The following is a 27,646-nucleotide window of genomic DNA, read 5'->3' as shown; positions in this document are numbered from 1 at the left end:
TTTGAGATCTGAATCTGTTGGTTTATTGAAAATGAAATCATTTGCCTCCATATAAGTTTAACCTGAGGGTACAACTATTAACTATGCAGGACTCAGTTCATCAAAGGACCAAAGGTTGTTCAGGTCTAGTGTGTTCGTTAAACATCTCGGGTGCTTTTTGTCCCTAAAGCTCTGAGTGATATCCTGTCTCAGGTCCTACACTCAGAACTGTAGGACCAGAGTCACAAAACTAAGCAAACAAAACTGCAAATGCATTGTCCTCAACTAGTAGAGTCTACTAGAGAGACCATGAAGATGAATAAATTATACATGTAAAGATCTGAATTTTGCCTCCTCTGATGGCACATTCATAGTTTGTTCAATGGTGGATGATGAATCCTCAAAAAAGTGCAGACCACCTATTGGAGTGGGTGAAATAGCAGCAAACGTGGGGGGTGGGGGGGGGGATTGTTTTTTTGTCCGGGTTTGTGGAATGTCATCAAGGAAGAGGTGGATAGTTATGCTTTTGCAGTGTTCGAGTACAACGTTTGATGGCATAGTGCTTCTGTGTTGTGTTCTGGAACTACTGGGCAGAGAGGTTTTTGATATCCATCTGTCAAGAGTTTCAGTCGAATATAGTTTATACATTTTTCATTTTGTAAATGAATGAATCCTGATCTTTCAACCATAAATCCATAGTCGTTTAGTCAACCATTTATAATCTACTATCGAAAACACCCTTTAGTTTTGTATTAGTATTGATTTTTAGGAGAGCATCCCCTCATTTAAATGTTCTAAAAAAAAAGGTACAAAGTCAAGTTAAAGACAAATATATTCTTTACATTTATTTAGGCTTAAAGGATTAGTATAGAAAAGAGAAGAATAAATGGCAGCAAAACAGAAAATAGCTTTACAATAGATCTTTTGTGTTTTTGGTTCTGTTTTTTTTGTTAAATAGCACATAAAATAAATAAATCTGAAAAAAACAAAACATGATAATGTTAGATTTGTGTTGGTGCTTTGACCAGACAGGTTTCTTCTGTCTCCATTGTCCTTTTGCGTCCTTCCTTACTGTCATGTTTCCTTGGAAACCTTTGTTTTTGTCCCTTCTTCACATATTTACTGTCCTTTCTGTTTAGAAATCAGTCATAGACTGCACACAACTAGAAATGTGAATTATTACATCGTGTTTTGGCACATACATCATTTCCTATTTTAACTGTGCCAGTGTATGTTATAACTTAAAAGAGAAAATAATATACAAATTGTATATAGATATATCTTTCTTTAAAAACTGAAATGTCCTTGTCGAATAGTGACAGAATGTCTATAGATTTCATTTTCTTTCCTCCTCAGTGCATCATACAGAGCAGCGTCAGATCTGTCTCTTGTCGGCTTTACCTTATCCACCTGCACGGTAAAAGGTTTCCATTGTGTCCAAAGTCATGGCTCCACTAAGGTGGGCAGGAAGTGAGTGACTTTTTTTGTTTTCCGCGTCTTTGTCGCATTAATTGGCTTTCCTTTGGCATTGATTGCCACAAACATAAACTTTTTCTTGTTCTTCCATTCAGCCGAAGCGTAGGTGTTGTACTTGTTTTCCTCGATGCGCTCTATTAGATGACAGTCCGGACCATATTTTTTCTGTGGAGAACAAACATGTAAAAATTTAGACATAAGAAATTGACACATGAAAGCAAAAAGTCAAGCACAGTTTATCAAAGACAAAGCTTCTAAAGTTACAACAGGGGATTTCTGGCTTTGATTTGTCCTGATAAAAGAGGCCAGACAGTTCAACATGGAAGTTGACAGAATCAGAATTCATAGGTCAGTGACTTAAAAAACAAAACATTCACACTGAAGCTGTTTGCCAATACTAGGATTAGCATTTTTTTAGTAATATGACTCTGTAAATATTTTAAGCTAATATGAACTCTAGTCTGGATAAGGAAATTAAAATCTGCACTATCTAAAAAAGAGGGTCTTGATTCACTTGCAAGGGAATCCCGGTACAGTTGAGCTAGCGAGTGAATACTGATGGCTTGTTAGACCAAAGACCAGAGGTAAATGAGGAACTCAGCTCCTAGTCAGAGCTTGATAAATACGATGAAAACAATATTTTTGGTGTTTTTAACATGTTCTTGTGTGATTTCCGATGATAGTAAACATTTATTGAGAAAAATTAAGCTTAAAATTGCATTTTCTGAGTATTTCTGTTTTCAAATAATTGTGAGTCTGGAGAAGACAAAAACATGTTTTGAAAAAGAGCTTAATTGTTGTGTAGAAAATACGCTAGGTGGGCCACAAGCTCCCTGCTGCAAGCTCTCAGCAACAAGGAGAGGAAGGGGGGCGGGGTTGCTTATGCCAACAATCCCATCCACAACTCCCGCACTTTACAGAAACTATGTGCTTAAAAATAGCAGGTTATTTGATGTTGGCTAAAATGGTAGAATCTTCATTAAAAGACCACTGGGATGACTTTGAATTTGGATCGAAAGATGATCAAATTGGGTTTTAAAGTAAAATAACACCAAGAACACAGCACCTCCAGCTTGTTTGATCCACTGAGGTATAAAAGCAACTTTATGAAGGGGTAAAAATGTTCAATATTTTCCTCACACCTGAAATCAGAGAAGTGGAAGCAACAAACATTAACTGACCCTGAGTCAGTTCTTAAACAACAAAAGTTACAGGCAATGATCCTGATGGAGTTAAAATCAAGTTTCGTGTGGCTTCAAATCTAACCCAGATGTTCTCGACTTGCAAATCCATAATTTTGTTTTGAATACACTGCAGCATCACCTTCAAAAGCAGAAAAAGTGGCAAAAAGGATCAGTCTTTATTGTCGAGTTTTTATTTTTATTTATAACAGAAACAAAATTAGATACAGGTTCCCTGGGAGAATTTGAGCAGGCTTGTCAAAAAATGCAATTAAAAAAAATACTTTTTAGTCTTTTCTATTAAAATTATCAATTTCTCAAGGCAAAGCAATAATACAGTACTTGACCTGATTCCTTGACATTATTTAGCCATTCAGCCAACTAGCTAGAAGCTTTTCTTTTTAAATGCCATGCTCTTCGGATCTGTTTATGCCAGTTGTATGAGATACAAGGCATTGAAGGTGAAATGACGTTTGGTTATTATTTGGCAGAGCTTTCAAGCCAAGGGTAATATCATTATTGTATTAAAAAGTTATTAAAACATGAACACCTCTCCGCCATCAGACATTTACTATCAAGTTAGATCCTCTGAGGGGAAGAGGAGGCATCAATTTACTCAGATGTGAAAGATTTTGTGCACTTAAATGTGCTAAAGTAAGATTTATATTTAATGTGATAAAAAGGTTAGCTGTGAAAACAGGCAAAGCATCACTACAAAGTTCAAGTTTTCTGCTAGTAAACAGTAAGGGGGTGACACAAAGTTTGCGGCTTGTGTTGGAACTCTGACTCTCTTATGAAGAGAAATGATCTAACAGAGCAGCATTACTGGAAGCTGCCGTTGTGCTCAAGGCTAGCGTCACTTAAGTCGGCAAGTTAACTGGATGCAGTTGGCGCTCATGAGTACAAATGTGCTCAAACACACAAGCTTGTGCACAGCATCTCTCACTGTCTTTCTCTGTGGCTGCAGCTGTTGAAATTGGTTCCAGAAGTAAAACTGAATGTTCTCAAAGTAAAATGAGAATATTTCCCAGATGCTGATCAACTGTGTGTGTGTGTTGAATTCTAATTATTGTGATGAAAAATACCAACTTGGTCCTCTTTTACGCAGCAAAGAAACAGACTAAACAACGATTTTAAAGTAAAAGATTTTGATACATTTTAAATCAAACCAAATGTGCGTCCCCTCTTGGTTTTACTGATAAAAACAGAAAAAGCTAGAGGCAATCATAGTCCTTTGTCTGGCAAGGCAATTAAACAAAGATTTCAATTGATTACCACTGGATAAAGAAGTTACTGTTTGAACCCACCAAGTGTAATTGAATGCCAGCTCTTCACTAGCCTGCACCACTTTGCTTCTGTTGCACCGTGAAGAAGACGTCATGGGAATTCAGTTTCAGGCTGTGCAACAAAATGCCCTTTTTTTTTTCTGCGTGTGTCATTTCATCTGCGGTGTGGTTTCACAGAGCCATGCTGAAAATCAGGTCTTTGAAACAAGGGCCGCTATTCCCACAGGGGCCGACACAGAATAGAGAAACTGAAGGATCGTGTTTCCTGCTCTGAATGGAGCAGGGAGGACAGGCAGGTAGCACGGCTCGCACTGACAACCTCTTTCTCTGAAACCCACAGTCCCATCTACTGCTTTTCAAAGAATTTGGGACACTTTGAAGCCATACAGTTCATGAGAACTGTGTCTTTTCAACCATCTTAGAGCAACTAATGAGTCTTTTGAATGATCCTGAATTAAGTAGCGGTACCAAAGCCTCTACTCACCGCTCCGTATAGAAGTCCATCCTTGCGGATTGCCAAGTAGCGGTTACTTTTGCGCCCTTTAATGGCCACCACTCCCACCTCCACAGACTTGATCTCCAACTCACCTGTTGCAAACGTAGAAACATATACATTTCAATCATTATTCCTTGAAACAACAAAACTTAAGAAATATCAGAAGAAAAAATGAAATTTTCTAGCACTTGCATTTAAAAATATTAGAACCTTAACTACCATACATATCGTTTCTTCCTTAAAATCAGTCACCAAGCTGATTCCCCATTTTGATTCTGTGACAGTCAGATTTCAGATTAGGTTCTTGCCCCCTGCTCCTTTCTGGTTAGCTCATTGGCCACATGCCCCGGAGACGAAGGTGTAAGCCAGGAAGAAACAGTTCAGTACTTGATGTTTGCTTCTCTGACCAGGGGAGCCAAGGCAGGCAGGCCGGCTGATCTGATGGGAACTCAGACAGGATGGAGAGAAGTGTTTTTGCTGCCAGGCCAGCAGGGGGTCAGAGTGTTCATATCAGCTTCCAAGCCTCAATCAATTGCAGTTTTAAACTGCAGTTTCTGCTTTTTTTTCTACCAAAGGTCTTGTGTACACAAGTACACACGCCATCAGAATGTCTGTGGCCTGAGGGGAATCCTAGGAGCTGGAATAGATGCAAAAATGACAGCAATCTTTTTTCCAGAATACCTGTGTACTTAATCATTAAGGACAAAAAGGCATGCTAAAATTTTAAAAAATCTTAGATTTTTCTACCTAATTGAGTGGAATGGCAGCAGGAAATGTTTTTAGCAGATGCTTATCCCTCCTGTCACATGATTAGAGTGTTTTATGATGCCTTGACAGACCCGTTTTTGCATCCTCAAATGTGGACACCAGGTTTAGCATTTTACCAGGAATCTTTTTCAGTGTGTGTTTTTCCAATATTTTCATGGTTTTTTCAACTTAATCATTATATTTTCACATTTTACTAGAAAATATTTGGTAAGACGTTTAGTATTTCTTATCATTCTTTTTCCTAAAACACATTGAGTCATTGATAGTACTTAATTTGTGACACAATTCCCGTCTATGCTTGTTTATTGTTATTAAATGAATGTTGTCTATCTTTTTCATGCTTAGTTTTACGAAAGCACTTATCCGTCCCTCATCTTCCCTCATTTGTTGAAGAAAGGGTTGTGAAATCCCTAAACTCTCCAGTTTTTCCACATCTCACTCCTGTTCTGCTATGTTAAGTGCATTAGTCACCCAACAAAACATGGATCTACCAGGTTCAAAATGTTCCATCTCTCTACTCCACAGCTGACATAGCTGAGCTGTGTTACGTACAAAGTAGGATGTGTGTATGTGCTGCAGTAGCGGATGCTCCCCCAGTTCTGACTCTTTTCCCTCATCCTGTTTGATGTGGTTTGTCAAAAAGCATGGGGCTCCATTGTGGCCCCTCACCAGCTACTGGGAGCAGCTTGTCTGTCTTGGAGATAAAACGCACGGTTGCAACAAAAGGTTCAGAAGGCAGCAACACAGTTTGTGGTAAATAAAGAACAAAAAACACGTGACTCACAGACATGGACACATTGTTCTTAGTTAAATGCAACCTCAGGTATGCACACACTTTTTTATGTATTTTTTCGTCTTTTGATTATTTTGTAGTATATTTCACCTACACCTAGCTAACACAGATTTCTTTATTACCCAGCTCAGAAAACTCTAACTCTTGCTGATTTGTTTAAACTCTCAGTATTTTTGGAGATTTTTTCAGTCAGAAACAGAAAATTTGCATTTAATTCTTAAAACTAACCATAACACTTTCTGAGGCACAAAAAAACGCTTTCATTTGTCACACTTTTCACAAATTTAAAGACTTTTTTTTGTTTTTATGATTCAGAGTACTGGTTAGTTACTTTTAGGTGGGTTTTTTCATAGTAGTACTTACTGGACAGTTTATCAAAATCCTGTTTGATTCCTAAAAGGAAACCTTACTCCTATAAATGTCCAGGCTGTGCACAAGATCACAAATTTGTGTGCTGACCAATTTTTTTTTCTAGCAACAGAATTCAGACATTGTGTTATGAATACATCCTAAAACACTATTTTTGAATGAATATTGTAGAATAAATTGTTTATGGCAAAATGGACCACTACATTTGACGAATGGATCTTCTAACCGAAGTATGTTTATGTCAATTTGATCATTGTTGAATTTTTATCTATTTTTTAAAATATTGCTCAAGAACATGTCGTAATCTTTCTTGTTTTAATTGAGGTCCACCTCTAATTATTAGTCATTACAAATTTGATCATAGGGGCTGTGTGGCCTCACTGTTGTCCCATTTCTGCAGAGAGATTTATTTAAAACAAATCAATATTTTGTTTGAAACACCATTCAGGTTTATTCTCCCTTCATGCATAGATCACTGCAGCCTAACGCCTCGCACAGACATGCACGAAGACCTACCGTTGACCTCACTATGGAAACTCTGGCTTTAAGTCTCCAGTTGAACCCAAAAGGTTGTGAAAATGTTTCTACTGTTTATTAAAGGACGGTTTGTGAACTTGACTTAATGACCAGCTGTCAGCGGGTCTGCTGCCTGGAGAGCTCTAACTCGACAAGAACGTCCATTTTTTTAAGAGAAATTGTTTTAGATGGGTGGGACATGCAACAAAATAACTTTGTTCTTCAAAACAAAATGTTGTGATACTTGAATTTACTCAGCATTAACAAGTCTGAGAAAAATATTTTCTTTAAAGAAGAGCAACCCTTCAAGCTCCCGTTGCTTGGCCACCCACATCTTTAATGGGGTCAGACAAATGCGTTGAAGTTTTCCAGCTCTTTCTGAAGCCTCCACAAGACAAAACATCCTTCGGCTATGCACATTGTTTGGTGAGAGTTGATGAAGACTTTGGGTTGGACTAGAAACCATTGTATATTTAGCATTCAGAAGAACATAGACCTCTCAATGTCATCGTGTTCTTAGTGGCCACATCAAAGAACACAGTCTAAATTTTAAAATCCTTTATACATTTTCTAGGTTAAGACAACAATATATAGCATTTTTCTGATAACCTGTCTCATGACATTGTATTAAATGTGCTCATAAAATAAAAGCATGCAGACTTTGTAGCTGAAAACGGATTGATCAAAGATCCAACAAACCCAAAATTACCTGAGTAAAAACTATCGTCTCAATTCCCCAGAACTTGGGAAGTGTGACGTTTGATCTGCACAACTCATTCTTCCAGTTGGCGTAATCTGAGATGACTTTACAGAGTGCAAAAAAGACCAGAGCAGATTATGTCACACGCGTTTAAGAGCAGCTGAGAGAAAACCAGGAGAAATTCACTGTGATGCTAATGGGGATTTGATTGAATGGCAAAACACATCCAAGTAAAATTGTGATTACTCTAACATAGTTGACTTTGTAATGTGATAAAGTGGCAAAGCTTCCAGTTTCTCTCCAAACATCACACAGATGTTTCTGACACAGTAGGAGTTATGCGTTCAGCAGAGGGACTTTGACGCATGTCTGCATTTCGTGCATTTTTTGCCTTTCTGCTGCCTACTCCATGCTGCCCAACTGCTGCGGTTTGACATGTTGCTGGTGTGATTTAAGCTTTTGTCAGAGTGGGTCTTTTCTATGTGCTGGAAATGAATCAGACACACACACAAACACACTTTCAGTAATTAGCAGGAATTCCTGCCTGCTCTGCTCAAAAAGGCAGACTGTCCAGATGCCTCTCTGAACTCAGCTCGCCGCTCTACTTTGATGACTCCATTAAAAACCTAACTTTTATGCCTTGTGTGTGTGCGTACTGGACGCAGGACCAGAAGGTGGATTTTTGGTGTGTGGGACGGGTTTACCTAGAGCACATGGTACTGGTAAGGCAGCAGTCCTGGATGTTATCGGTCACACATGCTTTACCCAAACACCCACTGCTTTACTGGCCTTGCATTCAGCCTTTTCACAAGTTCCAAGCTTGAACCAAAGCAACACTCCAATTCACTTTGAAGGCTTTTTTAATGCACAGTTGTTAATGGGCAAAATAGTAACAACATGCACTAGAATTTGGCCTGCATCCTTCTTAGCCTTCAAAAAGCCCTTTCTAGGCATAGCTGGGGCTTGGAGTTTGTCAGTTTCAAACAGGTTAGAACTATTGGATAGCTGGAGATAATACAATCTGATCAGCTGTTTTTTATCATCTAAACTGACTTTTAAAACATATTTAGGCTATGTTTGTCAGATGCAATCATCTTTGAAGCCAAGTTTGGCTTTTGCTGGACAAAGCAATGCAAGAATCCCAAACCACAGAAACCAGGGTGTTGCTGATGAAGCAAATCTTCGCATCACTGTTTATTCCAGAGCTAACGCCAATTTATTTTTGTAACAAACAAAAATAAAAGCTATGTGCAAAGTGGCTACAGATCCATTCAGTTTTCACAAAATACACCAGCCGTCAGCTTTACTGTCTTAATATGTTTGAATGATGAGCCCGTCAAAGTAAAGGCTTTGAATAAAAATAATTCTCTCTGTTTTGGGCCTTTTTCTTTGATGAAAACTGAAGAAGTTCTCGCAAAACCACAATTTGTAGCTGATTACAAGGTGATGTCTGATTGTTTGAGCTTGCAGGGGCACTTTGCAAATCTAGCTCCTATTTCTCCCATGTTGATCGACAATGAATAAAAATGAATAAATGAATAAATAAATAAATAAATAAATAAATAAATAAATAAATAAATAAATAAATAAAACAATGGCAGACAGCATGTAAACAGCCACAGAAAAATGGGACAGATCCTGTTGTTCTCAATGACTCCTCCCAAAACAGGTTTCACCTTCAATAGTATAAAATCAACACTTTCATGACGAAGAAAAAAGTCTCCCATTTTTTTAGTTTGCCCATATAGGGTTGAGATGTTTGGAGAATTTAAAGGATGGTACTGATCAGGCCTTTCAATGACCGTATAAATTCTCTTGTGACGCAAATTCTAGAATAGTTCTGAGCTGACTCACTCTAAATAAACATTTATTTGATTTAATTCCTGAAATAACACCCTTGAATCTAAGTAAATCTTCAGTAATTTCAGCTGCCTGTTTTCACTTGCATTTCTAACATGAAATATTGATTTAATGTACAATTTAGATCACACGACAGCAAAGATTTCCCTTGATGTCAGCCGATGTTGAATCTCATAAATTCCCAACGTTCTGTAAAGCAAAAGCTTCACTCCATGTGTAAAATCAGAGCTTCCCTGAAGAATTTTCCAAGTTATTTAGTCTTTTTTGGAAAAAATAAAAATAAAACTGGCTGTAATGGTAGTAAGCCACATAAAATGTGGTTATGTTGATATTTCAATGGTGTAATAGCTCCATAACAGTTTAGAAACTTTGCAAATGCCGAATGAGGGAACACATTTTGATCCAGGAAGCATTTCTCAGCTACTCACTTCTACACAGAACCTTTATTTATCATTATTTACCGATTGGAAGTGGTTTTTCCTAAACTAAGGAAAAGAGATCACAACTTTTCAGCCTTCTCAGAAGGGATAAATCTCCAATGTGATCTTAACCCTTTAACTGTTGCTCTACCAAGTGGTTGAGCACATTTTGAAACCAGTGTGTTTATCACTAACCTAAGGCAATAACCAATAAAACAATTGATTTTTATTTTCCTTTGGCTGAGTTGTTAAGCAGACGTGAATCACTTTTTACCTGTTATTTTGACTTTTTTTTCTGACATTATGTGGTTCTTTTCAAAAGATTTTAAAAATGTAAGATGTGCTGCCTTTCTCTGAAGATGAAATCTGAAAAACCTTCATTTAATTTAAAGCCCCGTAAAGAAATTTAAATAAAGAATGCTCACAATGTTACTAACAGTTTGATTTGCTTACGAATGTCTGAAAATCTTTTAACGTTTTAGTCCATTTAGCCCTCATATTTCCAAATATGAAGATGGTCCACTTTAATTGGGATAATGCTTATATCAGCACTTCTAACGTTCATGCTCTGAAAATGACCCTGCACGGGTAGTAACGGGGTTAAAGGCCATTCACTCATCTTGACCTCTGGACGGTCACACTCACTGCTGAGTGTGGGATGGAATGAGACCCCTAAACAGTGCAGATGAAGGAGGGCAGTTAAAATAAATGGTCATGGCTTTAAACAGCTATGTGGTGCTTTCTGTAGGTGAGGTCACCACATTATGCCACTCAAACTTCATCAGCAAAGGCCCCATGATGAGACTAATGAAAGCTGGACTTGGTTTTTATCATCTGTTCAGCACTTTGACAGCATATGGGCAAAAGTAACTATCCACTGTAGGCAGAATAGGTTTTGATTCCTTAACATTTAGTTTATCAATGCAATAAAGAGTTTACTTGATTTTAGTAAGTGTATTTGCCCATTTAGATGTCTGGAAGTTGGACAAACATGAACATTTATTTTTGCTTGATTTTCTCTCAAATTTGTTTCCAACCAATCGCTCACAGGTAAAGATTGTGTCCGGAAAAAAAAAAGAAAACAGTCTGAGCAAACGTGACGATTTTTCTTTTTTAAATACATATTTATTGTATGATTACTGACAGCTAAGCTTGCTGAGTGATGCTAAACCTAGCTCTAGTTGCCACAAGAGCCGTCACCACAGTATTTCCTGATCAAGATGTTGCAGTGGAGTTTGCACATCGCTTTTATTTACGGCTGCAGCAGAAGAGTCCATTAAGATGTCAGAGTAATTTTAAATGAAAAGCAACACTGACACTAACTCCTGGTGCATCCAGTACCACCTCATAACTCTCTTTTATGGCCCACACTGTTACCTTTTCCCATGAGAACCCTAAACCGAGCAAAGACATTGAGACTAAGCCCGCAAAAAAAGAAGACGTCCAAACACAGAAAGAGGAGAAGACTGGGACTAATTTCAGGGAGATGTTTTAAAAAAAATTCTTGAAGGGTCAGCACTTGTTGCAGTTTGGTTTTCCATCAATCTTGCTGAAGTACAAAAGATTTATGATGCTCAGGAAGAAGATGAAGGCATGTTTATGGTTATGAGTACGTCAACTTGAGAAACCGCAGTGCGTTCAGCAATTCAGATTAACTAACTGGGAGGGAAACATCTGCCAGTTCTTCATGCTGGATTTGCTTTCTACAAATAATAATGTAGTCAAATACATATAAATAAAAATAGAAAATGTTCAAATTTCCCAAAACAGATGGGAAAATAAGGAATTTAAGACAACTTATTTTGTAGAAATGTTTGTCTGAAGACAGTGAAAGTTTGTTGATCTTGAAGTGTTTATCTTTATAGCATAAAAAACAGATAAAAACTATTTTACTATTTTTTTGTCCATAAGATCAAACAGCTACACCAATAAGCCCAGGATTGATTAAGATTGTATATTAGTTCAAAGATTTTTTGGGGGTTTGCCACAAGAACCCAACATCATTGCAAAGTGGGGTGACTGCCTACATCTGCCTGAAAACTGCTTTGAAACATCCATCCCTGTTGTTCCCTGATTAGTGGGAGTCGTGTTTGCAGCCTGGTTGGCCACAGCGATGGTCACATCTGTTATCAAGTTGCTCCAGTCGAGCATTAACTGAGCAGAGATCTGTGGTAAAACTCCAAACACAACTTCCTTCCTTAGATTTGTTTGTTTGTCAGTAAACACAATTTTGGCAGCTCGTGGACAACATAAAGGGAACAAGGACACTGTTGCTGCTTTTGGTCATCTGTTGATCCTGTGTCATCCCTGCAGAATTCCCAGACTTTGACAGAAGCAAAGGGACAGGTGGCCCATCGGCGCACACCAACACTGCCAGCACTTTACTGAGCAAAACTTCACACTTCATGTGCTGAAGTCTGAGTGAAATGCTCAGCTCAGTCTTGACAAGATAATTACGCAGAGGCGGCAGCACAAGAGAGTCCGGAACTGGAGCTAAAAACATCTTCATCACCTCTGACACTATTTAATGACGCTCATTTGCAATCTGACTCCCGGAACATCTAAGACTTCTGTGATGGCCGCAGCTTTCCTGCCTCTTTGCTTTGATGAAAATCTATTCAAAGCAAGTTGCCTCTTTTTGTATAAAATAGGGTTTTGTCTGAGGATACAGGCTGATATATTGAGTGGAGCACAGATGAAGCAAGCGATTCAGCCACAAGTGCGTGCAGCTTTGAAGCAGCTGATTTGTGTGAAGTGAATCGCTTAAAGACTGAAAAACTGTTATGATCTGAAGTGTAAAAACAAATCAAATCTGCACAGAGGACTTGAAAAACCACATCCATGTTGAAAGATAAGCGAGCATAATTAGGTTATGTTGTGTTTGCTTTCGTTTAAAAGGTGCAATTTGTTCAGGGCACATGCAAATGAAAGCGTGATGGTGCAGATGAATGCAGCTTGTGTGCATGCTGATGTTTGGGGACATGCAGATCTGACGACCTGCACACACTAATATTTCCTTTCCATCACTGTCAGTTTCCTTCAGGTTTTTCACCAAACGCTTACCAGTCATCTATTTAACCCCAACATCTGGACGTGCTGTCAAGTCGATGTGGCTTAATGACATTTTTTCTAAAATTGTTGCCAAGACAAATGTTTCCTGACAGAATTTGGCCTGCAACCTGGTGGCATGCAGATTGCTGTCCTTCTGGAAAGTTCCCAACTGTTTTCCCCACTGCAATGATCAGGTGAGGGAATTTATGGATTGTCCTTTTAATGATGCCAGTGACACGTTGCAGCTCTCTGTGTGTGAAAGTGTGTGTACATGTGTGTGTCAGATAGCACTGCAGGCGAGGGGAGGGAGTGAAGAGATGCTAATTGAAATTCCTTCAGCCATGTCTGGCAGAGTCTTGGTGTCTGAGTGGCACACACACACATTTTAAACTGGTCCTGGCCCTAATAAAAGTGGGCTTTGCCATATGGAGGCCATGTGCAAGAGTGGCCTCTCTGTGTGTGTGTGTTTGTGTTTGTGTGTGTGCCCAGCGGGAGAGGCTTGTACAGCCCCACAGACACATGCATGCAAACCTTTGACACATGTATGGAGGTGTGTGAGGGATAAAGACCTCCTAAAGGGGTTACAATCCCACAAATACACTCTTGATGTTCAGCAACGGGTCAAAAAGGATGCAACAGATTTGAGAAATGTCAAAACTTCAGTCAGTGATATGAACTTTTTGATGTCTCCCAACTGATTCGGAGAGTCAAAAAATCTGGGCAGGTAAATGTGGGAGCAATGTTCTGTTCTCCCTCAGCCGATGCTGTCAATGCTCCGTGAGGCCTCGCAGCTCCTCTGTGGCTCTCACAGGCCAGAAAACTGGGGCAGCCTTGGAAAACTTCCAGATGTGTTTAACTTGGAGATAAAAGTTGTTGGTGACAGAAAGGTAACAGCTGATTTTCTGTTCTGGATCAGCCATAACTGATTCTGATGAACCCTGCGAGCCGGTAAAAGGGTTTAGATTCCTGTTTTCCGTTATTAACCTCTTGTTTAAATCATAAATCTGAACATTTTTAGGTAATTTATTTGTTCTGCAATAAATTAGGTTCTTAATATCTATTTGGGGGAATGAAAATCCTGTATTTCCCTCTGCAGCTGAGACGTCTCCACGTGTCTTATGGGTGAGTTTCTTAATGCCAAGCAGCAGATGACTGAGAACTGATTCAGTGTGAAAGAGTGCAACTGCACAATTTGGAGGCTGACCAACAAAGGACCATGTGTGCTCAGTGACCCTCTTCCACATAAATTCAAAGTAAAATCATATTTTACATCTTGTAAAAAGCTTGCATGAAAAGAATTGGTTATTTTTTAACATCTGAAGGAAGTGAGGCCTCATGGTTAACATATGCCCACAACTATTACATCTGCAGTACAACAGCAGTCAGTGGGCTTGTCAGTCTCCCAGTGGTTTGGTCAGAGCTGTTTTAGATATTTCCTCAAAGAGGAAGAACTTTCTCTGGGCAATTTTCAATTCGTTCCAGTGAATCTTCTCCTTTTATATTTGTTTGGCTTGCTTATTTTTTTCTCTTGTCTACTGCTTCTCTATTCTCAAGCCTTTGTAGTCAGACAAATATGCTTTGTTTCAACACATGGTAAAAACGCTAGAAGCGTGCAGTTCTGTTATTTGTTCTTTTGCCCAGTCACCTGTCTTAACATATAGGGTTGGCGGGTGAGGAAACAGAAAAAACCCACACTTTAGTGGATCATTTTCGCCTTTGATGTGAATAAAAAATGTTTCCAAAGAATTTCAGTCGGCTAAAACAGACGTGACCCTTGTGCTATCCTAGGCACTTTAATGTTGGGAGTTGGGTCATCTAGACCCACTAGACAGTGCTCTGAACCTTTTTTCTTCAATGATTTGTAATCTTCACTGGTGTCCATGGATTACATGAAATCTTCCCACCTTTATCCACCTTTGTCATGGTAGGGAGAACACGTCAATGTAAGGGTGGGGTCATCTAAGATAGCACAAGGGATAAAGAAAGCAAGATCTTGAGAGATGACTTACAGTATTGATCGTCCTCATTCTCAGTCCCATTGATGGCTCCATTCTCGCCAATGCGCAGGAAGAAGTATTTGAAGGAGACCAGTTTCCTCTTGTGCACATCTCCCTGAAGATGCTTGTAGCTGCTCCGCACGTGACGTCCAGCGATGGCTGTGGACGATGATGACACATTGATCGCCCAGGGCAACCTCGCCGAGGATGCCGGAGGTGGAGGTGTTGAAGAAGGTGACGATTGTGAGATGAAAAAGTGAGAAAAGCTCGGCCTTTGAGCATTGTGGTTCTGTTCAGAGTTCATTGATAAAGTGGCCAGCAGTGGTGAGGAGGAGGTGGGGGGTCCAAGCAGGAGGAGCAGAAGGATGAATGAGAGGGAGAGGAGGTGGGAAGGAGGCCTGCAGCTGAGGCAGGAGGAGAACCAGGCGACCGGTGCACCTTGTGTCACTGTCCATCTACACATGGTAGTGGAGCTGGGTGAGCTGTGAAGGTGATCAAGGGCTGGTGCATGCTGAGTTGGCTGCAGGGAGAGAAAAAAAGAGTGGGAGAAACTCCCGCGACCGACCGGCTAAGCCTCCTCCTTTCTGGGAACCCACAACCTCACTGGGTCTGTAGGTGTTGAAACCTGTGGAACGTCACTGAAGTAGACAGCGACTGTGGACTGTGATATCGCTGGTGGAAGGAGCCTGCAGTGCTGCATCCGACTCTGCTCTGTCCCCCTCACTGGTTGTTCCTCAAAAGCACCACAGGAATGCGTCAACATCCATAACTCAGATCACTTCGGAACGAGAACTACTGACGTTTTGTCTCTTCTCCAGATGGTTTGCTCTGTGCTTCCTCGTGCAAACACTCCAAATCCCAAAGAGCAAAATACACGCTATGAGCTCTTTAATTTGTGATTCTATATTCTACTAAACTCCTGTCCACAAGATGTCCACAGATGGGGACAGGATTAAGACATGAGACTGAGAAAAAGATGGCTAAGTGCTTGGTACAAGTAGAAATGGAACAGCAAGTTAAAAAGTGTCAAATCAGAAGTAAAAAAAAAAGCACACACAAAAAAGCATCAATGCTGCTTCTAACAAACTCTAAGAAATCCAGGCACAGAAGAAGATGCAGAATCCAGATTTTCTTGTTGCCTTTTTGTCCTTCGGTTTTTCTTGCGTTGTCCAGGCCGGTTTGAAGTTTATTGAGTGTGTAACTGAGACCACCAGCTCTCGTCTTTACCCCCTCTCTCGTGGTGCGTCTGTCAGTGATCAGAGCTCCCCGTCTGTCCTCTGTCCTTGCCTCTCAGAGTCTGACTGCTGGAGCAGCGAGTTGCCTCTCCTCCTTTCCTCTCGTGTGCAACTCCCTCTACTTTGGCCCCCTCCCTCTTTCCTCTTTCTTTCTGTCTTTCTCCCCTGGCAAAAATCGAGGAATCACCACTTTTTTGGGATGACGTTCGTTTAGCTTTTCTCATTTTGGAGGAAGGGGGGAAAGATCTGACACAAAACAGTTTTATTCCTTTTTATGATTCACATTTCCAAAAAAGATTTAAGTTTCTGGAAATAAGTAATTTTTTTGACCAAAAAAAGGAATACGTTTCTTAATCAATGTGTTTGCATTTTAAAACAACAAAAAAATGCAGTCTTTTAAATGAGCCTGTGTTCTTAAAAAAAGTGCTGTTTTTTGGCAAGTATACCTGACTTATGAACAGAAATACATCAATTTTCTACAAAAACACAAATGAAAAGGATGGCATATATTCTAACCCCTCTTAGCAGTAATTCGAGGTGACTGACATGGTCTCTTTTGACCCTATTTGTCTGCAGCAGCTCCCAAGATGTCATCTCTGTCTAATTACATGTCTATTAAAACCAGTTGGCTTTGAAGACCTGGGTGCACTCAAGTGAGCGTGGATGTGTGCGCAGGCATGTAAACATCTGTTTGTGGGAGATGGGATGGGGGTGGTTGGGTGGGGGGAGTGGTTTGTCCTACCCTGTATTTGCCTTTCCCTCCCTCCCACCTTTTCCTCTGTCTCCACCCCCAAACCAGAATAAACCCCAGCAGCTGAGCAGAACAGGTCCAAAAGAGGGAAAGAAAACCCTTCCCTCACCTCATCCCTCATTTCTTGAGGACACATTTATTTAATGTTGATTACCAGTAAACCATTGGAAAATATACTGCTTTTTATAAAGTTGGCCACATTAAAGACATTCCTGAACTGTTTTTTTTTCTGTCTAGAAAAAAAAAACGGTTTAAATAATAATTTTAACTTTGGCCAAATGCCTAAATGAAGCCGAAAGTGTCTCCATTTGTAAATCATCAGCTGTGAGTGTTTTTTCTGGGATGACTCTGAATTAAAATCTGACAAATACCAAAAGCTTCATCTCAGTGCTAAAATCCATGCTAACGTCCAGTTTTTTCTGATGTTTAAAAATTCAGTTAAAAAACAGTTTCTAAAATGTTCCTTAGCTGGAATTAGAACTTAAGTCAAGAACTATGGACAACTCAGTTTTCTGTGTATAAGTTTTGCGTGTTCCTACAATTCACCGTTCAAGAATCTAGGTCTGCTGTCTGGTTTCAGCATTGTTTAATTTCCTTTTCACATTGTCAGACAACAACCATATCTCCACCTCTTCTCCTCTGCAAACAGATTTCAGACGTGATGTCCATCCAAGCCCTCGTTCCTCAGTGCAGCACTGTTCGGGACAGAATCACCCACGAGAAAAACTCCCTGTACACTCCGTCTGTATTTCCCTCTGCAGGAGTAACTCTACCTAAGAATAGACAGATGTTGGGTGCCGCCAACAATCTGTCAGACATGTCAGCAACGCTGCCTCCTGTTTCTCGCCGGGGGCCTGACTCTGCAGATGGCAAAGATTGAATCGGCGGGTTGTTTTGGTGCGAGAACAGCCCTTTCTATTATTAAACGATGGTAAAACAGCACAAATGTATCTTCATGCAAAATAAAAGATAAAATAAAAATAAAATAAAATGTACAAGACAGTTGGTGCTCCCTAAAATTCCTCATATCTCTAGGGTATGAAGACAATTTGGAATCTACAAATGAGAATTCAACACATTGGCATTAAACATTCTCATAAAAGGGGGAGATTATTTAAACTAAAGTGAGCATTAACCTCTGTACAAATTAGCTTTAAAGGGAGTTTTTAAGCCTAGATAGTGGACATGTCATTTGGTGGCACTCTTCAGCACCGCGGACAGCACTTTTCCTTACCATTCCATAATCAGGGAACATCTTTTTTTAAATGATACATGCCCTTGATATTGATGTTGTAGTTAATGAGAACTAATACAAAGTTTTAATGATCATTGGGAAAACTTGCATCAGCGATCAACACAGCAGAAGGCAGAGGAACTGAAGCTCTTCTGTCATCTGTGACACACTTCTATTAAAACCATCGTACCCAGTGTTTTATAAATACTGTTTTAATTTTATTTAGATTAAGTGGAAAATATAAAGTCTCATAAAAGAATACTGCAATAATTATAGAAAGGACGAGGAGAAGATGAAAGTGAAAAAATATGGAGAAACAGAAAAAAAAACATCTGTTTTATGACTTAAATTTGGGATGGAGATTGACAATTGGCTCACACACACACATTTACACATACAGCCCTCGTGTAACTGACACCTATACAGTTTTCAAACTGTACAACATTGTGTCTGCGATGACGGCAGGAACAAATCACAATATTATAAAAGTATCAGTTATTGACGGGTCTTTTTCCGTTGTTTTCCCTCGCTTTGTTGTCCCGTAATAGCACTAAGTAGTGTCAGATGTTGAAAATGTGATGCTAGAATGATGGTGAGGGGGTGGGAGGGTGGATGCAAACACACCAGAAAACAATTTATTGAAAGAGTGAGGCTACAAATTTCTTTTTCTTTTAAAAGCCATGAAGACTTTTTGGAGGAGAATGACTTTGTTCATGAACAGTTACAATAAATCACATGACGTAATGTGAAAAAATGAAACCTATTATGAAATAAAGAATGACTCCATGTGTCAGCTGTGAATAAACTGTTGACACAATTAATCATTCTTGGATTAAGGGTTCCAAAAAAACAATTCAATTTTTCAATTTCTGTTCTTTAGCATTTGAAAGACTTTAAAAAAGTACTGAACGCAACTTTAGGTTTAGATATAGTTAATGATCAGTAAACATTTGCTGCTTTTAAGAGTCTGGACAAGAATGAAGCCGAGGTCTGATCTTGTCTAAAGTCACTGCTCATGCTTTGGATAAATCTTGATGGCTCATGCCTCGGAGCCGAAAGCCATTAAGGAGCAGCAGTTCAGCTCAGTGATTCTAATTGTTTCATTGCGGTTGAACTGGTGGCTTTGAACACCTCATGGTCCTCAAACTAACTCTGCTGAAATAGCCCTGGCGGTAAACTTAAATTACACACATGTTAAAGCACTTACAGACAAAAGAAAAAAAAAAAAACAAGCCCCAGTGATAAGCTAACCTCAAAAACAGGTAGCTACTCATTCTGAACAAGGCAAAGCAGCAGTAACATCACACAAGTCCCTGCTTCTTTGATTGCCACACAAAATAGTTCAATTTGAGGCACAAAACCTCTTTTAAAATCATTTCCTGTTTTTTTGCAAATAACTTTAAAGCTACCAAGTCTCTGTAAGAGCATTGTTTTGTCATTTCCTTGGAATGTACTTTCATGCGCTTGAAATGGAAAAATCCAGGATCTGCATGTTAACTACCGCAGTAAGAGAAACATAAGTAAACACCTCTTACTCAGGCCGTGTCAGGAGGTTCGCCAAACTCCCGAGCAAAGAGACGTGACCTTCAGATTCCATAAACAGACGTTCTGAGGGGGTGACATAAAACAATAAGACCAGTGCTTAGCTTTAATGATGTTATGTGTTGTGCGAGTCTGCAGTGATTTTAGAGGCTTCCTGGTGCTGATTTTGAGGAAAAGGGCAGGTTCAAATTCAAAACATAAAAAAGACAACGGACAAAGATGACATCAGCTTCCTCGATGTCCATTCGCTGGACATCAAAGAAGCTGTTAAAGAGAAAAACTGAAAAAATCTAAAACTTAATAAGAAAGTGTTTGTTTGTTTTTTTGCCTTTTGGCTACCTTCTTTAGGGGATGCCACAGCAAATTATCTGCTTCCATCCCACAACTTCAGTGTTCTCTTTGCTCACACTGACCGTCTTCGTTTAGGGCCAGCATACAGAAGTCATTTTTGAAATTAATAAGTGAAGCTTTGGTGAAATTTCAATAAGAAAGATGTCACTTCTGGGTAAGCTGGGATCTTATGTCACTCACTGCATGCCACTTATCAAGCCTTCACTCTAAACAGTAGCTAAATTTCCTGACTCAACCAATCATAATTTTGCTTTGAAATTCATAGACGTTTATTTTTCTACATTCTAGACAACAATGGTTCTTCGTTGTTTAACAAACATCAAACAGTTTTTTAAATCTTTTAACTTAACTTTTATGACATCTTTAGGAAAAAAACAACTGCAGCTTCCAGCTTTTTCTGCCACAATTATCACAAACATGCATGTAAGATTGTGGAGGGGGTGTACATCAATACAGACTATGAGTTTCTCCTTTTTATTTTTAATTTTTGGATGCTGGTGTGCCGCTGGATTTTTGTCAAGGTTAAAGTGTGCTGTGGCTCAAAAAAGTTTGAAAAACACTGTTCTAGACGGTTTTGCCCAGCCTCCTCCGCCCAGTCCTCCACCTAGAACAATTGCTTTGATTGGATTTGATTGGATTTGATTTATTGATTTATTTCAAGCATTGTAGCCAAAGCAATAAAGAATGTACACAGATTTATCAACTCATTACAGAAATGGTGAAATGCATAGATTAAAAAACAGAAAATAAAACAAAAAAAGACACAAAAATCACATTTGCTTAATTAAATAAAGTGATCATTAACGGAAGTCATGTAGAGCTTGTTTTATTGTTTGAAAATGAGTGGGAAGAAGTAAACTCATAAACCGCAAAAATCAAGAGCAAAAATAACTTAAACTTACCAAGGCGACTGCTGCCTTCCTCCCAGATGAAGATCCTCCACAGCCATGGTTAAAAAACCGAGACGATTTCACAAATAGACCTCTCAAACATTTGGAAGCAGACTTAACACTAGCCAAGCACGTTTTTCACAGTAATACATACCAAGAAATACCTCTTATTGTCCCATTTAGCTTCAGAGAAAGACAACAAATTGGTTTCATCCAGTAACTTTAAGCCAATAGGGAGAGGAGACTTTAGCTGGTGCTCCTTGCTCACTGAGCCCAAGCGTACAAAACTACCTGGATTTCGTGATAAAGCACAAGCATCGAGCGTGAATGGATTGTGCGAAGTACTTGCAAATTTTGCGCAGACTAGGCACTAAAATTTTAACATATCATCAGGGTTTAATCAACGTGTTGAAAACGCGTTCTGTACATGCAAAGCTTGTAACAAGAACTCGCCGAAAATGAGGTCAGAACACAAAAGCCATGCCTGAATATGCCGCAGGCGGCCTTCCATACATACAGTAGCAACATCTGAATGCAAGAGTTTTGAACGTAGAAGCCCAAAACGCGCATCTACATACGTTTACACAGACTTTTCATGGGAAGTGGTTGCTTGAACATGCGTTTCTGAGCCATATATGAACATAGCATCCATTGGGATTTTCATGGTGTATCATCTTTTAAAGTTTGAGAATTTGCACAATTTGTAATTGTCCTTTTCATTTATCTTCTCCACAAAGTAATCCTTGTCCGTTCTTCAGTGTACCTGCTCTCAGAGAAGCTACCACAGCAACACAGTTGTTTAGTTACACATCTAAAATGAGAGTGAAGTTACAATCTTGCTTCCCTTACATTTTGAAAATCTCAGGGTAACACCAGTAATAGCACCTTGTACCCCTAGTACTAGAAGATAGACTTTAAACTAACTTTTACTTTATTATAATAACAGGATTTAGCCAATCCTAACATATCTTAAGACACCACCATGGTAAGAATACTAAGGTGACAAGTGTAAGCAATGGTTGCTGAGGAAAATATCTCAATTAAGTTTCACATAGCAACATGGAAATGTAAACATGTGTTCACCAGAACCAAATATGTACAAAATATTATAGTTGCTATGGGTCTGTTACCTTCACAATGACATTTTTGACATTAAAGGGTAGCTCGTCCTAAAAGAGATTCACTTACTAGGGATTATTTCATGGAACAAAACAAAAAATGATTTGAAATGAAGTCATAACATAGATTATTACACAACTAAAGAGGACTGCTGCAATGTTTTTCCCTTTTAGACTCCAATATCTCATCTGTGAGGCAGACTTTAAGCCTCTGGCATCTGTCTCACAGATATTCCGCATACACCAGCAGCACTGATACCATAATCAACCATACAGTCAAACAAACAACACCTATAAATATTAACTTCACAGAGGATGTAGGGAAATGTGTGCAGCATGTGCTGATTTTATTAATGGCTTTGCAGTTCCTCATTCAGTTGTATTGTATTTGTTGGCTTCCTTTGTGAGTTGGCGGAGTATAAATTAACATCATCATTAACGTTTAATGTGGGTTAGGATAAAGAAATACTGTCAGTGGAGTTAAACAGGTAAACAAACAAGTTTACAGTTCACTGGATTATATTCAAGTTTTTGGACCAACATAAAAAAAAATCCTAGTTTTGAGTTACCAAGTGAGGTTTTTTTTAGCTGGTGGCAGATTTTGAATCATTTTGAAATGTAAACCCTCAACTCTGAAATGTTTCTCAGTGCAAAACTGATATTTTGAATAATTTGTCCTCCATAATTGGGTATAGTAATGTGAGCCACATAAATGTAAATGGTGTGTGGTCCATGCTGGAGAGCAAAACACAAAAATTCTTATGAACTTTTGCTTTGGTAGCAAAAACTCATTTTCATTACTGAGTGATTGTTGACATCTCTGTCAGTAAAAGAAACAGTAATTCGAGGTCCAGTTTCTCATCTCCTTTAGTAGAAGTTTAATTCCAACTCATTGGGAATTGCATTGAGATCCTTCTTTGATCACGTTCCATGTTTTAACATTTCTGATACAACTTTTACTTTTCACTGATTTCTGTTGTTAGTATTGATAAAATAAACACAAATTTGAAGGACTAACATTAGTTTACAAGAAATATCAAGAGAAGGAGTTATGACATCCAGATGTGAGATCTTACCATCTCTACACTTCAGGAATTTTTAGTTTTTGCAAAAAGTGGGACAAAACTATTAAAAAGTAGACTGAATATTACCGGTACTTTGACTTGCTAAACCACCTCACTTACTTTAAAAATGAGAACGAGGTCAGTTACTTACAAGACAAGTGTCAGAAAAAGTTTGTGCTTCACTTTAAAAGGTGTTATTCAGTTCTTCAATGTGTCACATCAGCTCAATCAGATAAATGGTCCAGCTTTAACTAGGCCAGGAGGCAAACTTGAACAAGCAAATGAAACATGAGCAAAATTACCTGATTGCTTCAATTTGTCAATGTCTGAAGCGTTTTAAACATCTACAGTATCTCAAGCTTTAGCATGGTCAAAGCTCATTTGAAGTGTTTGGTTCACGTTGAAATATTAATGCAGGGACAGGGAGTTTTGGTTCCATGTGAATAATGAAACAGGCGGATTAGTTTCTATTTCAGAGAAGGCTTATAGATGGATGAATTAATCATTATAGCTACCCCCTGTAGTTTTTGATGGTGAAAAAGTATTTCAAGCTTTTTTTATGTAACTTTACAGGAATCAAATCTTAACCCTTGTGCTGTCCTAGGCACTTTAACATTGGGAGTTGGGTCATCTAGACCCACTAGACAGTGCTATGAACCTTTTTTCTTCAATGATTTGTGATCTTCACTGGTGTCCATGGATTACATTAAAAGTTTCCACCTTTATCCACCTTTTTCATGGTAGGGAGAACACGTCAATGTAAGGGTGGGGTCATAGGATAGCACAAGGGTTAATTGACTTTTTACTTTAGAAAAATATTCAGTATTAATATTTATATTTTTAATGTGTGTCTGAAATGCTGACACACCTTGTAAACATTTGCCTTTTTTATTATTTCATTATTACAAATAAAACATCCTCTTATGATTTTTGTTTCATTTGCAAATATATCTTACTGTAAGGAATCTGCACAGTTTTCTATAGGAATAATCAAAAGTAATGCTGCAATTGTCTGCCCCACAGGCACTACCTGCTCCTGCCCGTCGCCGTCCCCCACTACCCCCTTTTTACCTGCCCTCACAGTGGCTGCTTTAGGCACTTCACTCTCCTCGGCTAAATTCAAGAAAAAAACAAGAAAAAAACAACAACACTTTTTCACAAACTGGTGGCTTTTGTGTCCATAGCAACCATTTTATTTTTTGGTTAAGAACTGGTCTATGTAATTTTTAAAAGAATTGGCAAAAGTGTTTTTTTTTTCCCTTGGTAGCTAATGTTTTTTGTTAAATATTGCCCACATTCCTTATACGCTCATATTGTATGTCATATAATTATGTTCATTTTGATCCAGTGACTCATGTATTAAATCTTCACAATATTCTGGCAAAAAATGTGCAAGCAACAGGGAAACGTCACTTTTGTGAGCTCGCCGCGCTAAAGCCATTCAAAATTGACAACTTCTAGTTCCAACATTTTTTCCCAAGAAGCACCCCCCACGATGCTCGAAGAGTTAGGAGATGAGGGAGGCTGTGTCTGAAAAACTATATAGTGCGGGACGAAGTAGTGCCCTGGGTTTTAATAGCAATACGGACACCATGCTCACTAGTTTTTTCTTTTTTAACGGCAAATATGACATCATCGATTTCATGAAGTTAAAATCAAATTGATTGAATCCACTGTGTTCTGAAGGTGAAAACATTGATGGTTTATTAAAAAATATTCAAATACATTTTTCTGGCAAAAATTGTTCAGACGCAATGCATTGTGGTCTAGATTTGCCAATCTAGTGAGCATCGATGCACACTGGTTTTTCGCAGAGACTATTGGGTAATGTCTAGGGCACTCGATTTTGGAATTGTAGATTCGGACAGCACTACAAAATGGCCAAGGCACTGTAGAGTGCACTATGTAGATAGTAGGGACAGGATTCGGACGCAACTGAGGTGATTTTTAAAATTCAAGATGGCCGTCTCTTCTCAAGGTCAAAGGTCAACTAAACTTTGGCTGTGGTTGCGGACTTATGTTGGTGGCATGTGTCAAACAAAAGTTTTCTTTTTCCATATCGTGGGAAAATGTGCAAATCGCCAAATGTTACAGTTTGCCACAACAGGGCCACCAAGCCGCTCACAATAATATTAAAAGTTCCTTTGGATGTCCCCTAAACTTGAGGATTTAAAATCTCTTTTTTTCTCTCTAATTAATTTAAGTTCCCATAAAAGATTTCAGCTGCATTCATTTAAGTGACGGTTTTGCCCACTGTGATGTCATTATTTTTTGGGGGGGTTGTCACTGTGCCCAAAATGCCTTTTCACCGGGTACTAGGTGTGCACAGTTTGGTAAGTTTTTGAGTATGTGCCGGAGGGTCAAAGTTTTCGCTCAAAGGAGAGGTTAAAAAGAAGAATTGCGAAAAGGTCCTTGCAGTCCTGGACTGCTGTGGGCCATAAACACATTTTTATATCATGTGTAAAATATTAGTATGTTGTTACATTGCACTTTAACTGTGTTAAATGTTAAATAAGTAAGTCTTTTTTATACAAGTGCAACGAAGTTTGACATTGAGCATAAACTGATTAGTCGTGACCTGCATGCTTTTGTGAAGAGAAACAAAAATTAAGAGAGACACAAGACAAGCGAGGAAGAAGAAAGGGATTGTAGGAGAGAGGAGAGAGGTAATTGAGTTTGATCATTCTTGTGGCTCTTTTGTTTGTTTTCCTGAGCTAGAAGTTGAAAGCGAATGGTGTTTGTCTCCAATCAGTGCTGTTCATTAAAAGGCTGGAAGACAACCAGGACCAATCAAATGCTTTGGTAAGGGTAATGGAGATTTTCTAAGACAAAGAAATAAGAGGTGTTTGTTTCAAATCTGTGATCAAAGACACAATGAAGCTTTGTTAAATTTTCTGGTGTATGGCATTTATCTGTTTAGTAAATACAAGATCTTAAACTCCAAACCTGTTAGGCTGCATTGTGAATGTAATGATACGACCACCACTGACCAAAATGGCCGCAATGTCATAAGTATGTTAGACATATTGGAGACTTGTTCTTTTATAAAATGTTCGCATTAGCCTTCATGTTTTCAGCTGCATGGTTTTAAAAAATTGGCAGCTTTTGTCTGCTAAGAGATTCTCATTTCAAGCCAAACTTTTTTTCCCATCCTATCAAACGAAAATGTCTCTTTGTTTACCAGAATTCCAAAGAAATGTAATAAAAAAAACTATTCTACAAATACTTTACAACACAATCATTTAGGGGTACTCCAATAGAAGATAACTGCAGTATCTGTTACCCTTTTTCACCTTTTTCATCCTCACAAAATTCATGAAATATGAGCCATATATATTTTCTGAGGAAATGCAATATTTTTGGGGCTCTTTCAGGTAGGTTTGTTGGACCACACCAACATTTGTTTCCTTTGATCGACTGCTTGTTTGAGCAGAGAGAAAAACTCATTTTAGCTGTTTTGGACCAAGCAAGTGAATGTTGATCCACCTGAAAACTAGAGTCTCACTTTACTTTCAAGGACATCTCTGAACAATGGTGTTAGAGGAGAAAGACCATAAAAACACTCAATTGGTTTGAATGGGAAACATAACATGGTGATGAAGCGGGAAGCCAAACACATGAGTCAAGAAAAGATGGAATTTTAGGCTATGTTCACACTGCAGAGCTTAATGCTCAATTCTGTTTTTTATGAAATAATACAAGTTTTTTTGCAAGGCCGTTCACATTTCGAATTAAATGGGAACTTTTGTGATCTCCTGTGTGAACGTGAAATGACCCAGAAGTGACCCGAAGGCGCAGAGGAGTACTCAATGGTGAACGACGTCACTTGTTTGCGGAAGTAGCTAACGTTAACAATGGATGTCAACGACAGTGTTGTCAACGGCGGAGCTCTTCTTTCTGTATTAAATTCATTTTCACGAAGGAGCCAGCACAATTACAATCTTCTCATTTTAAGAAGGCATTGGAGCCAGGATCGTCTATACCCACTGTAGTGGAATGGAGATGTTTATGTGCTGGGGCTGCGCGCGTGTGTGTTAGAGAGAGGAGAGAGCGCTGCACACGCTGAGGGGCAGTGGGGGCGCGCATACATGTTGTACGTTATGGAGGAAGGACAACGATGATAAAAGAAGGCTTCCCCCCAGAATAAATGCTATTGAATCTTTATCAGACCGGAGAATCTGAGGGGTCCGAACGGGGAAGTGAACCCTGTAGGAGGATCCGCTTTCTGTCCCCCACGCTTCTGACCACGGTCGGAAAGGGGGGGATAAAAAAATCATCGCGGGAAAGGTTCAACACCACGCTCGGCCATGTAGCTGGAAATGTTTTCAAAAACCGCCTGGTTGCGATTAGAGCCCTCGAGTTTGGCCTGAATAGAGCTGTCAGCCCAAGTATTAATCCAATCGGTGACCTCGCTTCCCTTCCGCTGACTGGTCTCAGCAGCATCATCCGCCGTGGTTGATGTTTCTGTTCTCCTTCCCGCCTACTTTAACGCAGAATTATGACGTTTGTAGCGTATCAATGACCTACGGGTCAGATACATGTGGCCTGGCCGTTCAGACAGAGGTCGCAT

General features: G+C 39.1%; 1 protein-coding gene across 1 annotated transcript in view; it reads right to left on the bottom strand.

The window, feature by feature from the left end:
- Positions 1 to 798: 798 nt before the first annotated feature.
- The window catches only part of LOC101168559, a 35,061-nt gene continuing 8,213 nt past the window's right edge, over positions 799 to 27,646 (bottom strand). The window contains exons 2-5 of the mRNA XM_020707948.1: positions 24,107 to 24,189; positions 14,904 to 15,459; positions 4,407 to 4,510; positions 799 to 1,620 (exon numbers count right to left, since the gene is read on the bottom strand). Of these exons, the coding sequence (XP_020563607.1) occupies positions 1,423 to 1,620; positions 4,407 to 4,510; positions 14,904 to 15,459; positions 24,107 to 24,189 (941 nt within the window). The 3' untranslated portion in view covers positions 799 to 1,422. The remainder of the gene's footprint in view (positions 1,621 to 4,406; positions 4,511 to 14,903; positions 15,460 to 24,106; positions 24,190 to 27,646) is intronic.

Source organism: Oryzias latipes, chromosome 12 (genome assembly GCF_002234675.1).
Source record: "Oryzias latipes chromosome 12, ASM223467v1".
Lineage (NCBI taxonomy): Eukaryota > Metazoa > Chordata > Actinopteri > Beloniformes > Adrianichthyidae > Oryzias > Oryzias latipes.
The sequence above is the reverse complement of the archived record's forward strand: the minus strand, read 5'-3'. Positions and strand labels throughout refer to the sequence as shown.